This window comes from Poecilia latipinna, unplaced genomic scaffold (assembly GCF_001443285.1).
Source record: "Poecilia latipinna isolate Pla-1442-1.1 unplaced genomic scaffold, P_latipinna-1.0 Scaffold1125, whole genome shotgun sequence".
Taxonomy (NCBI): Eukaryota; Metazoa; Chordata; class Actinopteri; order Cyprinodontiformes; family Poeciliidae; genus Poecilia; species Poecilia latipinna.
Window position 1 is genome coordinate 85,696 of NW_015113741.1, and position 12,701 is coordinate 98,396.

A 12,701-nucleotide genomic window follows, 5' to 3' on the forward strand; every position below is an offset into this window, starting at 1 on the left:
AGAGAACGCAAAACCTTTTGCGAGAGAACGCAAAAGTGTGGGGTTCCATTTGTGTCAAAAATAAGCATTAGTCATGAAGTCATGACTTCTACTTATTTTTGACACAAATGGAACCCCGTACAAAGAAAAAAAAATTACCCATATGTCCCCTCGAGGGCTCCGTAGAAAACCCATTTAAGCGCTGCGGAAGGTAGCAGGAGGTTAAACGCAAGCGGAAGCGGACGGGAGCGATCTATCTTGATCTGCATCTCTTCTCTGCGCTTGCGTTTGTGTGCTGGGGGGATGGGGTCGTGTCGAGGATGAGAGACTCCAAATATTTATCTCTTGGCTAACTAAATATTCATATTTCTAAGCCGTGGATCATTCCTTGCTGTTGGACGTAAAAACATCGCTTCGGCTTCGTATGAGGCTCGGTGGAGTTTGCCCTCTGTAAAGTGGACTATCCGCACGTCCACGATACGCTTAAAAAGTCGACAAAATGTATTCTGCTGGAGGTAAGTGCCGCAGCTACTGTTAGCATCGGCTAAGTGATGCCGCTGGTGAAAATATGGGTAAAAGTGTTGGTGCTGGGTGATTTCTGGCAGCAAATTGCCTATTACTTCACGATAAAAAAGTAATTATTTGACAAAAACATTTGTCCTCGTCTCTCAGCTGGTGAAATATTCAGGGGAAAGCTTAGTTAGCAACAAGCAGCCGTTAGCTAAATTAGCTTTAGCTGCACCTCGTTTTTAGAAACTTGTTCACAGTAAACTAGCCTCTGTGTTTACAAGAGTTTAAATGCAATTTTTGAGCACGAATAACAAATGCGAAGAGGTACCTGGTATTATTTGTATCTTTTGGTTAAACACCTAGCACTTACGTTAAGCGGTGTTTGGCGGCCGACCACGCTTTCTAATCGGATCCCCAACCCATACAGTAAGTCAGATACTTACTGTAAGGGTTTCACAACTTAAAAATGCCACAAAAAGTTTCCAATGTTGTTTACAGACATTATGCTTCCAAGTTGACAATTGTATAATATGGTAATGATTTTAGTCTTTCTTTTTTTTTAAATCATAAAGTGTTTATTAAAAAGGCGGTACGTTTTGTGACTTGTAAACACAATCTGAATGTCAATATTATCACTGAAACCTTGAACTGAAACGGAGCAAATTATTAAAACAAAAAAAGTGGCATCCTTTTGGAAGACAATTGTTCATTTTGAGTTTGGAATTGACAGTAAATATGGGAGATTGAATAAGGGTTAAAACAAATATATATATATAATTAAGGCTGAAGTTCACAGAATGGCCATGTGCAATGAGGTTTGTGCACAAGAAACCTCAATAAAGTATTAATTTTAAAGTATAATTTTAAAACTGTTTCTTTTTTTTTTTTCTTCTTTCTTTGGATTGTGGGCAGCACAGTTCAAGTGCTTTCAAAGAATGGGACAATAAGCTCTTAAACCACAGCATTGAGCCTTTTCGGATCCTGACTGACTGTGGGTATTGCATAAAAGTACTTCAGGTTAATTCAGCCCTTTCATTTCCATTTTAAACAAGGCACTTCGTAATCAAGTGGTGAACCATTGCATGTGTGCTTAGTAAGTATTTTCAATTGATTACGGAGACGGATATTCATAGGACTATTCAAATCTCTCCATAAATTTTGCATGATTTTATGTTATTTGGATTTGATTTGAATTCCCGTGGTCCAGTTGACTCATACACTCTAAGTAATTGGTTATCAAAGCGCCCTACTTGCATTCTGTCTTTATGAAACACAGATTGATTGATTTTTTTTTTTTTTTTTTTTAAACTAGAAAAAGTCATGTAGAAAAAGACTGGAACAATTCAAAATGATTGTCACGTGTTGCATGTTTATTGGCACCCGTTGTTGCTAATAAACATCCTCTGACCATTGCATTTTCTGAAGACTTTGCAGGCACCAAACTCAAAGTAAGCACACAAATTAAAAAAAATATATATATATCTGTAATGCTAAGAATTTTGCCCTGTCTTTATTTCAAAATATTGTTGCAGGACATGTGCTTTTATTTGTATTTAAGTGAAACAAAATTCTCCCTACATTTCTGTTTTTCTCCCAAGACTTATGAACTGAAGTGAAGTTGTATTTTTCTGGCAAATGGGTGGATCCACTCGTTTTAGGCTACCAGCTTGGTTCATGCATTTCTGCTCGTTCACCGATAACGGTCCTATCATTGTCAACGACTGTGCTGTGGAAGTGATAAGAGGGCAATACAGCTTAAAATAAACAGCTCCAAACAGCTGCACTCTTTACTTTCCATGGTCTCGCAGCAGGATATCTAAAGTTATCAACTTGACATTGTGTTTGAGTAAATGTCTTCACATTTATTTATCTTTTTTATGCAAGCAGACTTTTAAACGAGTAACATGTTGGCTTTTGTCCCTTTAGCTGCAGAAGCTCCAGAGGGACCCCGTTCCTCCGGCTCGATGAGCTCTGGTAAGCTGACATTTTGGCTTGAACTGGTTTCAGCTGTTATGTATTGATACTGGCAACACAATTTATTCTTGAAGTAAATTCTGCTGAAATGCATGTGAATTTTTATGGCACAACTGATTGCCAGGCGCTGAGAAAGTGGTGCTGTTTCTATTCAGGTCACATTTTCATGCAATACACAGTAATGTGCATGGAATTGAGACTGTGCTTAGTTTCAGATGAAACGATTACTGCTTTACTTTTTACACTAGCTTCAGACTGATCCGACTCTCAGCCTCACCCATCACCAATTCGACCTGTTTGACGTCGACTCCCCGACAAATTAATAAGAGTAGCGCAGGTTGCATCACGGGTCGTTTTGGGTTTGCAAGGGCAGTAGACCTGTGTTTCAAACAGCAGATCTTATGCTTGATGTGTCGGGGTGTTTTAAGGGAGTTTGTCGGGGTGGAACTCAAAGATAAGGCGGGGAAGGGATTGGTTTGCTCCGACAGACTGAAATATCAGAAGTCACGTATGTGGATCATATTGGGACAGGCAAGTTTATTGGCAAAAAAGTCACACGGACATTTCTGAGTTTTAAAGTTGAGGAAGGTTCAGGTATGGATTCGAGAAAGCCGAAATGGTCATAAGTATAGGTGTTAATCTATGCGCATAAACCCAAAAGCATACAAATGCTAATCTGTTCATGTTGCTTTCCTTTGTTTGTTGCAGACCCACCTTCCCCGTTGCCAGAATATGTGTTCAAGCCGCCACCGAGGCCAGACTTTGGCACCATGGGTCGGACCATCAAGCTCCAGGCCAACTTTTTTGAAATGGAAATTCCCAGATTGGAGGTCTATCACTATGACATTGACATCAAGCCAGAGAAATGCCCCAGGAGGGTTAATCGGTAGGTCTATTTTTTTTTTTATTTTTTTATATTTTACTTTAATTCATCTACAGGTAAGTGGGTGGAGCTAAACCTTTTGCATTGTGTTGCTCAATTTCCTGTTGTCCTCAGGGAAATTGTGGAGCACATGGTCCAGCACTTTAAAACTCAGATCTTTGGCGATCGAAAGCCGGTGTACGACGGAAGAAAGAACCTCTACACTGCCATGCCTTTGCCAATAGGCCGAGACAAAGTACGTCTTTTACTTCTCATCCCTGCTTGAGTGAAGTTTCCTTATCTAATTTTTTATTTTATTTTTTTAAAGTAAAAAAAAAAAAAAAAAGTCTGAACTTTATAATTTGTCACTTTTCTTTCACAGGTGGAGCTTGAAGTAACTATTCCAGGCGAAGGCAAAGACCGCAGCTTTAAAGTGGCCATCAAATGGGTGTCTTGTGTTAGCCTACAAGCGCTACACGAGGCTCTATCCGGACGGCTGCCAAGCGTTCCCTTTGAAACTATTCAAGCTTTGGATGTGGTCATGCGGCATTTACCTTCCATGAGGTCAGTTCTGTTGTTGTTGTTGTTGTTTTTATTATTATTTTATTTTTTTTATGGTTTGTCATTCAAAATCTCCAAACCCGTTTGGACCGAGGGAGTCACCGAGGAAGTCAGGAGTTTAATTTATTTTATGTATAAATTCATTAAAGTCGGTCATTACTTAAAGGATTTAGCATCCAGATTCTGTGCTGCTTGTTTTTGTCAATCGCATTTCACGTCTAACCGTCGTCCGACACAGGTATACTCCAGTGGGTCGCTCCTTCTTCACTCCTTCAGAGGGATGCTCCAACCCTCTCGGCGGCGGCAGGGAGGTGTGGTTCGGTTTCCATCAGTCCGTCAGACCTTCTCTCTGGAAAATGATGCTCAACATTGATGGTAATCTGCGTCATTCATTTAAAAACAAAATAAAAAAATCCGTACAAATTTGTTGCCTTCACACGTCTTACCTCTGCGCGTTTTCTTTGTTTGCAGTTTCAGCCACTGCGTTCTACAAGGCTCAGCCTGTAATTGAATTCATGTGTGAAGTTCTGGATTTTAAAAGCATCGAGGAGCAGCAGAAGCCTCTGACAGACTCTCAGCGAGTGAAATTCACAAAAGAAATCAAAGGTACGTCCCCTTTTTTTTTTTTTTTTTTTTTTTTTTTTTTTTTTTTTTTCACCAGTTTAGATTGACAACAAAATTAACTTTTTTTAGGAAACAAAAGAATGTTTTCCCACTTGAAGATGTTAAAAATAGCTTTTTTAATTAACTGAGATTTAGAAAAAGCCACTACAGACGTTCCTGCTGTTGCGTCGAGATTTAAAGAGTTGTACGTACAACTCAACTTGGGAAATTGTTTAGACCCCCAAAAAATCTATTCCAAAATAATTTTGGAATGGAAATGCAGGAGAAACCTATAGTTGGTCTCCTTTAAAAAAAAAAACTTTATCTCAAAGCCAATTTAATTTTCCTGGAGTTTCTTCTTTTCTTGTTGAACTTTCTCCATTTATTTTGCGTGCCTCCTGTAGGCCTCAAGGTCGAGATAACTCACTGTGGGCAGATGAAGAGAAAATACAGAGTTTGCAATGTGACCAGAAGACCAGCCAGCCATCAGACGTAAGAAGGCTCTCTCAACATTTTATCTAAACTTCATTATCCTGTAGCATTATATGAACTGATCGCGTTAAAAGGAAGATCCGATGGCTAAACCTTCAGGGGTATTTTATCTCTTTGTGTTGATTGAATTTCTTCTTTATTGCCTCAGGTTCCCCTTGCAGCAGGAGAGTGGCCAAACTATTGAATGCACAGTAGCACAGTACTTCAAAGACAAGTACAAACTCATCCTGCGATACCCTCACCTCCCATGTTTACAAGTAGGACAGGAGCAAAAGCATACCTACCTCCCTCTAGAGGCAAGACGCTTTAACACTCTGGATTTTATTCAAGAAAAGTGAGAGTTTCGCTTGTTTTTAAATTGATCGTCTGCAAACGTGGTCTCTTCAGGTGTGCAACATAGTGGCAGGACAGCGCTGCATCAAAAAGCTGACCGACAATCAGACCTCCACAATGATCCGTGCCACAGCCAGATCGGCGCCAGACCGGCAGGATGAAATTAGTAAACTGGTAGGTACAATCTGTGCATGTCCCTTCTGCTTTTAGCAAACCGATCAGAGCGTTGGATGAAACGTCATAAACTGAAAACATGACTGATAAACAATGGTAAAAAATAACATTTTGTTTCCGTTCCAGATGCGAAGTGCCAACTTCAACACCGACCCTTACGTTCGTGAATTTGGAGTCGTGGTGAGGGATGAAATGACAGAAGTGAACGGCCGCGTCTTGCAAGCACCTTCAATACTTTACGGCGGCAGGGTAAGTTCAGCGCTACTCTGGATGTTTGTTTTGTGTTTTTTTTTTTTTTTTAAATGTATACATGCAGTGCAAAAATGTTGACCAGCATTTTAAAAATGAATAATTTCAGAACAAAGCAATAGCAACACCAATCCAGGGAGTGTGGGACATGAGGAACAAGCAGTTCCACACCGGCATTGAGATCAAAGTGTGGGCCATCGCCTGCTTCGCGCCGCAGAGACAGTGCACTGAACTCCTGCTCAAGTAAGAGAGATTTCCAGAATGTTGAGACCTTTTGCATATGCACCTTTTATGTAGGAATCTTACTGAGCACAAGATAAACTCGTTCTTCATTTGGCAGAGCTTTCACCGACCAGCTGAGGAAGATCTCTCGAGATGCAGGGATGCCCATCCAGGGTCAGCCTTGCTTCTGCAAGTACGCCCAGGGGGCGGACAGCGTGGAGCCCATGTTCAGGCACCTCAAGTACAGCTACCAGGGCCTGCAGCTGGTGGTGGTCATCCTCCCTGGAAAGACGCCAGTTTATGGTGACCACCTGTTTGAATTTATTAAGGGAAGAAAATGTGTGTGTGTGTGTTAACATTTAAAATGTTTACTTATTCCGTGTCTTCTTGTTGCGTGTTTATAGCTGAAGTAAAACGAGTTGGCGACACCGTGCTCGGAATGGCCACGCAATGCGTCCAGGTGAAGAATGTCCAAAAGACGACGCCTCAGACTCTCTCCAACCTCTGTCTGAAGATCAACGTCAAGCTGGGTGGAGTCAACAACATCCTGCTGCCGCAGGGCAGGTCGGTGGAGATGCTTACACTAGCATTTAACAGGAAATTCAAGACTTGTGATGTGAGTGTGTGTCAAAGGGTCACATTTAGACTGTCTTCACTTTTGCATTGAGTCAGCTTATGATTACAGGAGAAATGGCAGATTTGGTTAAAAAAAATACGTTATTTATCGCAAAAGGAAATTAAATATTGTTATAATTCGTGTCTTCGGTGATGTTGTGGGCAACAAACTTGAAGAAGCATCTGAATAAACTGACTAAACTACTGTATGACAATCTCACGGCCCAATTGACCGCCCCCTTGCGGAAGTAGAGCTGTACTCCGACAAGCCAACTGTTTTATGGCAGACTAATGGGCCTCATTTTTTGCCTTGTAAACCAATATTGAGGCAAAGACGGGCAAGAGAATTCTCCAACTAGTCCTGTCAGGTCTATAAGGTTATTAGCAGGAAATAATGGAGAAATCAACAATAAAGCCCAAGAGGAAAAATGATTAGGGACAGTCTGGTTGGATGCGAGTGTGAACGCTGTGGGATGCACTTTGCACGTACAAAATGGGTGAGCAGTGACTTAAATACCACCGGCTTGTGAAAATCTGCCAGGAAAATGCTTAAAAATAAACAGTTGTATGAAACGGTGTTTAAATGCCAGTATAGCAGTTGGCGCAGTCTGTTTTCATGCTGAAATAGAGCTACCGTTGGAATCTACACGCATAAAATCAGCACAACTACCTTCACTTATTGATCTGGAAATGACTAGATCAGGGGTCGCCAACTCCAGTCCTCGAGGGCTACCATCCTGCAACTTTTAGATTCACTTCTGCTCCAAAATGTCTGAATTCCCTCACCAGCATTCATTCCTCTCTGCAATAGGCTGGAAACGAGCAGTTTATTTGATCCAGGTGTGTTTGAGCAGAGACACATCTAAAAAGTTACAGGATGGGAGGACTGGAGTTGGTGACCCCTGGACTAGATGTTCAGCATTGTTGTTTTAATTTAACTGAGTTGTTTATTTGACGCTCAGCCGTCAGCCGGGAGTCGTTAGCAGGGAGCCATCAGCTGTGAGTCGTTAGCAGGGAGCCATCTGCAAGGAGTCGTGAGTCGTTTGCACGTTAAGTCGTTAAGTGTCCTCATGACAAAAGCTGGGATGATTACCACCACTTACCTTCGTGGTGCCGACTAACGTGGTAGTTCCCCTCCATCAGTTTCATTCAACTGGACGTGGGCTGGGCTGCAATCCACGATCTGTTTCTTACGGTATTCCAGACTCCTTTTTGGTTTTGAAAATGTAATAAATTGTATTCCCCCCTCCACACGTTCTGGGTAACGGCTGTCGGGATTGCATATTACTCACTGACAACCGGGACCATGATTGTCTATTATTTTCCTCTAAATCTCTCTGACTGCAGCCTGTTTTCTATGGTAGATACTGTCAATATTGTTAGGGAGTCATTGTGTGAACAGGAATCTTCCTCTTGAAAACATGTACGGAGAGCAAAACATGTAAAGCATTTCAGGTCAATGTTTTTTTTTTTTTTTTAAGTATTTGCTTCACACTGGAAGATCTTTAGTGCTGCCCCAAATCCTACCTCTGTTTTTCATGTTTGCATATTCACTGGCTTCTGCATTACTCGCTGAAATGCAAATATGATAGTGAGTTGAAGGTTTTTGTATAAACCAGGGTAGTATTTTGAGATTGGAATATTTAGTTTCCACCTTCTTTACCAGCAAATCTGGATTTATTCTAAATTAAAATGCCAAGAGAGTTATCTGCTTCAAGCATAACTCCTTTTAAGCGAAGAGATTTTTTTTTTCCTATTTCAAGTTGTAGATTAAAGCTTTATGACGTAATGGGTGAGGGGGAAAGTGGGAAATAATATCACAGCATTATTGCATACTGAATGGAGCCTCACTGCAGTTGGTGCCTTCAGATTCCTGGAGAAGCTCAAGAGAGCTGGGAGTGAACACAAAAGGATTTCCGTATTACCTGTGCATGATGATATTGTTATATGAAAACTTGCATCCACTCTGTGCTTTCCTGCGCAGGCCGTTGGTGTTCCAGCAGCCAGTGATCTTCCTCGGTTCGGACGTGACTCATCCACCAGCAGGAGACGGAAAGAAACCTTCCATTGCCGCCGTGAGTTCCAGCTAAATTAATATAATAATGTTTTTACTAATCATTTGATTATGCAGGAAACGCTTTTAAATACAGCATGTTTGAAAACTATTTTTAAATTTGCGACCTGTTTGAAGTTGCATATGGGCAGCGCTCACTTTAGTTGCCACGAAATTTGAGGTTTCAGTGTAAATTGGTTGTGGTGTTTATAATCGCAGCAGTATTTGTCTCCTCCACCTTTTGAAGGCTTAATGTGCCCCATGTCGTCTTTAGGTGGTCGGTAGCATGGACGCCCACCCCAGCCGATACTGCGCCACAGTGCGGGTGCAGCAGCACCGTCAGGACATCATCCAGGACCTGGCCAACATGGTGCGGGAGCTGCTCATCCAGTTCTACAAGTCCACTCGCTTCAAGCCCACCAGAATCATCTACTATCGAGACGGCATCTCCGAGGGCCAGTTCAGCCAGGTAACGTGTGTGTGTGTGATGTTGCATGCTTGCCTTGTTGTTGCACAGCAGGCCTCATTTGCTAAATTCACAATCCGTTTACCTGTAGGTCCTTCAGCATGAGCTCCTGGCAATCCGTGAGGCTTGCATCAAACTGGAAAAGGATTACCAACCTGGCATCACCTTCGTGGTTGTGCAGAAGAGACACCACACGAGGCTGTTCTGCGTGGACAGAAACGAACGGGTCAGTGTCATGTTAGAAATGAGGAGTTTTCCTTAGAAAACATGAGAATATAGTCTGGTCTTCCTGTAGTTGTTGCACAAAATGGTTTATAACTTGGACTTTTTCAGGTCGGAAAGAGCGGCAACATTCCAGCGGGGACTACAGTGGACACCAAAATCACCCACCCGTCAGAGTTTGACTTCTACCTTTGCAGTCATGCAGGCATTCAGGTAAGAACTGTGCTACGATTATCTGTGATTTAATTAAGAGGGGGTAGCTCAAGGCTCCCATGCTACCACTTTTTATAATCAAAATTGTTTGGCTAATTTGAAATCTTGGCCCATTTTCAAACAGACTTTACTCAAAATGGGTTCTGTCTTGCTATCCTGCTATAACAAAAAGTTGGAAACATTTTTTTATTTATTTGTTAATTTAGTAAAACAAGGGGGGGAAAAAAATCAGTGTTTAAATGCCAATATAGCAGTCAGTGCAGTCTGTTTTCATGCTGCCATAGAGCTCCCGTTGGGATCTACACGCCTAAAATCCAGCATAACTACCTTCACTTATTGATCTGGAAATGACTAGATGTTTGGCATTGTTGTTTTAATTTAACTGAGTCGTTAGCCGTGAGTCGTTAGCAGGGAGCCATCAGTAAGTGTCCTCATGACAAAACTGGGATGATTACTACCAGTTACCTTCGCGGTGCCGACTAAGGTGGTAGTTTTTTAAAATTTATATTAATTTAGTGAAACGAGGGGGGGGGGGGAAATATCCGAGTTCCTGTACAAGCGATCAGCAGAGGGGACATAGTTTGCAGGAGACTCCATTTTTATCCTCAAAAGGTTGTAAACATTTAATAATCCAGCATCTTCCATGACAGACTGATGTTGAAAGCCCAGATGGATAAAATGGATCACTTGTTGCTTTTCACTCTTTCTGTTCTCTGCTGAAAGAATTGCTATATTCTAACAAACTTGCTGTTCAAAATGGTTTCCCTTAATATAGCTTGTTAAATCTCTGTGGACCTTCGGACTTCATTTTGTAAACCCTGCAGACCCTGTGTTGTCAGGGTGACCCAGTGGTGTGTGTTGTGCTTTAATTGGACAAAGTTCAGATTTTTTCTTTTCTTTTGAGTCTCTGACTGGCCGGCCGCAAGCTGAAATCAAGCGGATTCCAGTCAAAAAGCAGATTTCTCTGAGCATCTCGTAACTTTCTTGCATCTAAATAAACCCGCGCCGCCTCACCTCGTCATCCATCATCCTTCCTTCCAGGGAACCAGCAGACCGTCTCACTACCACGTGCTCTGGGACGACAACCACTTCACGTCGGATGAACTGCAGGTCCTCACCTACCAGCTCTGCCACACGTACGTGCGCTGCACCCGCTCCGTGTCCATCCCAGCACCAGCCTACTACGCCCATCTGGTGGCTTTCCGGGCGCGCTATCACTTGGTGGACAAAGAGCACGACAGGTAAGGACTCGTGTGTACTTCTGAGATTTTTATTATTTTTTTTTCCCCTCTTTCTTCCATCAATGACCTTTTTTACATGTTTTTCTTTTTTTGTTGTTGCTGTAGTGCTGAGGGCAGTCATACGTCAGGCCAGAGCAATGGGCGGGACCACCAGGCCTTGGCCAAGGCTGTTCAGATCCACCAGGACACCCTGCGCACCATGTACTTCGCCTGAAAGTACAGCGCCCTGATTGGTTGAGGGTAAAATCCCCGCCATTGAAACCAACGACTCCAGTCTCTCTGTGAGGTCCGAATACCATCACAAGGTTTCATATCGTCTTTTCCCTAGGTGGCAGACTTGTCACTCACCCATATGTCCACATTTGAACTTCTCCCCTTTTACCCACCAAAGTAAGCCATTTAGTAGTGGAAAAAGGCAAATTTTAGAGAGACATTAGGTTTGTAGATACATTTTTTATTTTTATTTTTTTAACTTTAGATTTTTTTTTCTTCTTCTTTTTTTCCAAATTCTGAAAATGGTAAAATTGCACACAGGAAAAAAAAAAACTGTAGTTCCTAAAAGAAAGTGGGCTGTTACATTATATGCCAAATTTTTTTTTTTTTTTTTTTTTTTTTCTTCTTTTCCTGTAGTCCTTCTTCCAATTCTTGTTTGCTCGAGTGAATCCTGGTCCGTACACCGAGAATCTAAATTTTGGGGAGCTCACTTACCGTTTATATGCTAGAACAATTTAAACCAAACATTATCAGCCAATGCAAGCAAAGTGCACTGACCAGGATGGTACTTTACCAAGGACAAAAGTACTTAACCCTCCTGTTATGTTAGTTTCTGAGATACAGCAATAATGTTCATGGGTTAGTTTGACCCGTGGAGTGTTTAATCATGCAATAGTGTCAGGAACCAAAAACATCCTCCAAAACATTTTTGTATCTGATTGTTAACTCCAATACTAGCCATTTCAATCAATATTTGTGCAATGATGTTTTTTTATATTTCTCTCCAATAAAGGATCAGTGACAACAATTTACTCATTCACTCAGTTGGAAATAAAAAAAAAAAAAAATGTAATTTACACTTTGGGTAAAAAAAACAACCTACAAACAATAATTTCCTTGAAATTGATATTTTGTAAAAAATTTTTACATGACATTTAGATGTTTTTTCAATGGGTGATCTTGGTGATAGTTGAACTTGAGACATGTATACTGTTCAGGGTCAAATTGACCCGCTGATTAAAATCAAGACAAATGAATCAAGCAGAGAGTGTTCATGTTTTCTCCACTTCCTTTGAGTGTCCACTCAGTGTGGGTGGAGTTTGGCCACGGGAACAGGAAATGTTCCTGTCAAAAGTTGTATGAGCGCCTGCTTTCTCGCAGTTTCCTAGTGAAGTAAAGAGATTAGAGAGAAAGTGGGCTTGTGTGTGTGTGTGTGGTTTGTGTTGGGGGGGTGAAATATGGTTCATAGCTGCAAGGAAACAAATAGAACTGGGCATTTTTTTTTTTTTTTTTATTTTTTTCACCCTTCAACTTGACTGCCGGATCAAATTGACCCGGACAGTATCCATGTAAAATGTGGACCCGGTGGGGGGTCGCAAATGTGTAAAATGAACAAATTTTCAACTTCTATGTAGAATCTACCTATTAAGACAAATGGAAAAAGTTTCATGCAAAAAATAAATAAATACTTCCAACCATTTCAAACAAGAATGTTAAACTTTAAAACGGGTCAATTTGACCCGTAACATAACAGGAGGGTTAATATATTATGAATTATTTGAATATTTTTCTTTCCTTCAACATAGGTCATGATCTGATTTTTAAAAAGTGTCATTTGGGACCATGATTTTTTTTTTTTTTTTTTTTTTTTTTTTTGAAATTGTTTAATCCACTTTTGTTTGAACTCCTTTTTATTCCCCTCTAATCCTTTTTCTTTTT

The 12,701-nt window shown here is 41.1% G+C and overlaps 1 protein-coding gene across 1 annotated transcript; it reads left to right on the forward strand.

Moving 5' to 3' along the window:
* Positions 1–210: 210 nt before the first annotated feature.
* On the forward strand, positions 211–12,440 carry ago2 (argonaute RISC catalytic component 2). The gene is made up of 20 exons (XM_015052674.1): positions 211–494; positions 2,416–2,463; positions 3,172–3,349; positions 3,461–3,581; positions 3,708–3,889; positions 4,125–4,261; positions 4,358–4,492; positions 4,894–4,981; positions 5,130–5,277; positions 5,369–5,488; positions 5,615–5,737; positions 5,847–5,980; positions 6,078–6,262; positions 6,364–6,523; positions 8,559–8,649; positions 8,902–9,096; positions 9,185–9,319; positions 9,427–9,528; positions 10,570–10,769; positions 10,875–12,440. The coding sequence occupies exons 1-20, from the start codon at positions 479–481 to the stop codon at positions 10,981–10,983; spliced, it is 2,607 nt and encodes an 868-aa protein (XP_014908160.1). The 5' UTR covers positions 211–478; the 3' UTR covers positions 10,984–12,440.
* The last annotated feature ends 261 nt before the right edge of the window (positions 12,441–12,701 follow it).

Excerpts from the sequence above, each read along its gene's own strand:
- ago2 (XM_015052674.1), top strand. Across the intron at positions 2,464-3,171 it reads CTCCGGCTCGATGAGCTCTG|ACCCACCTTCCCCGTTGCCA; the intron begins GTAAGCTGACAT and ends TGTTTGTTGCAG. Across the intron at positions 3,890-4,124 it reads CGGCATTTACCTTCCATGAG|GTATACTCCAGTGGGTCGCT; the intron begins GTCAGTTCTGTT and ends CGTCCGACACAG.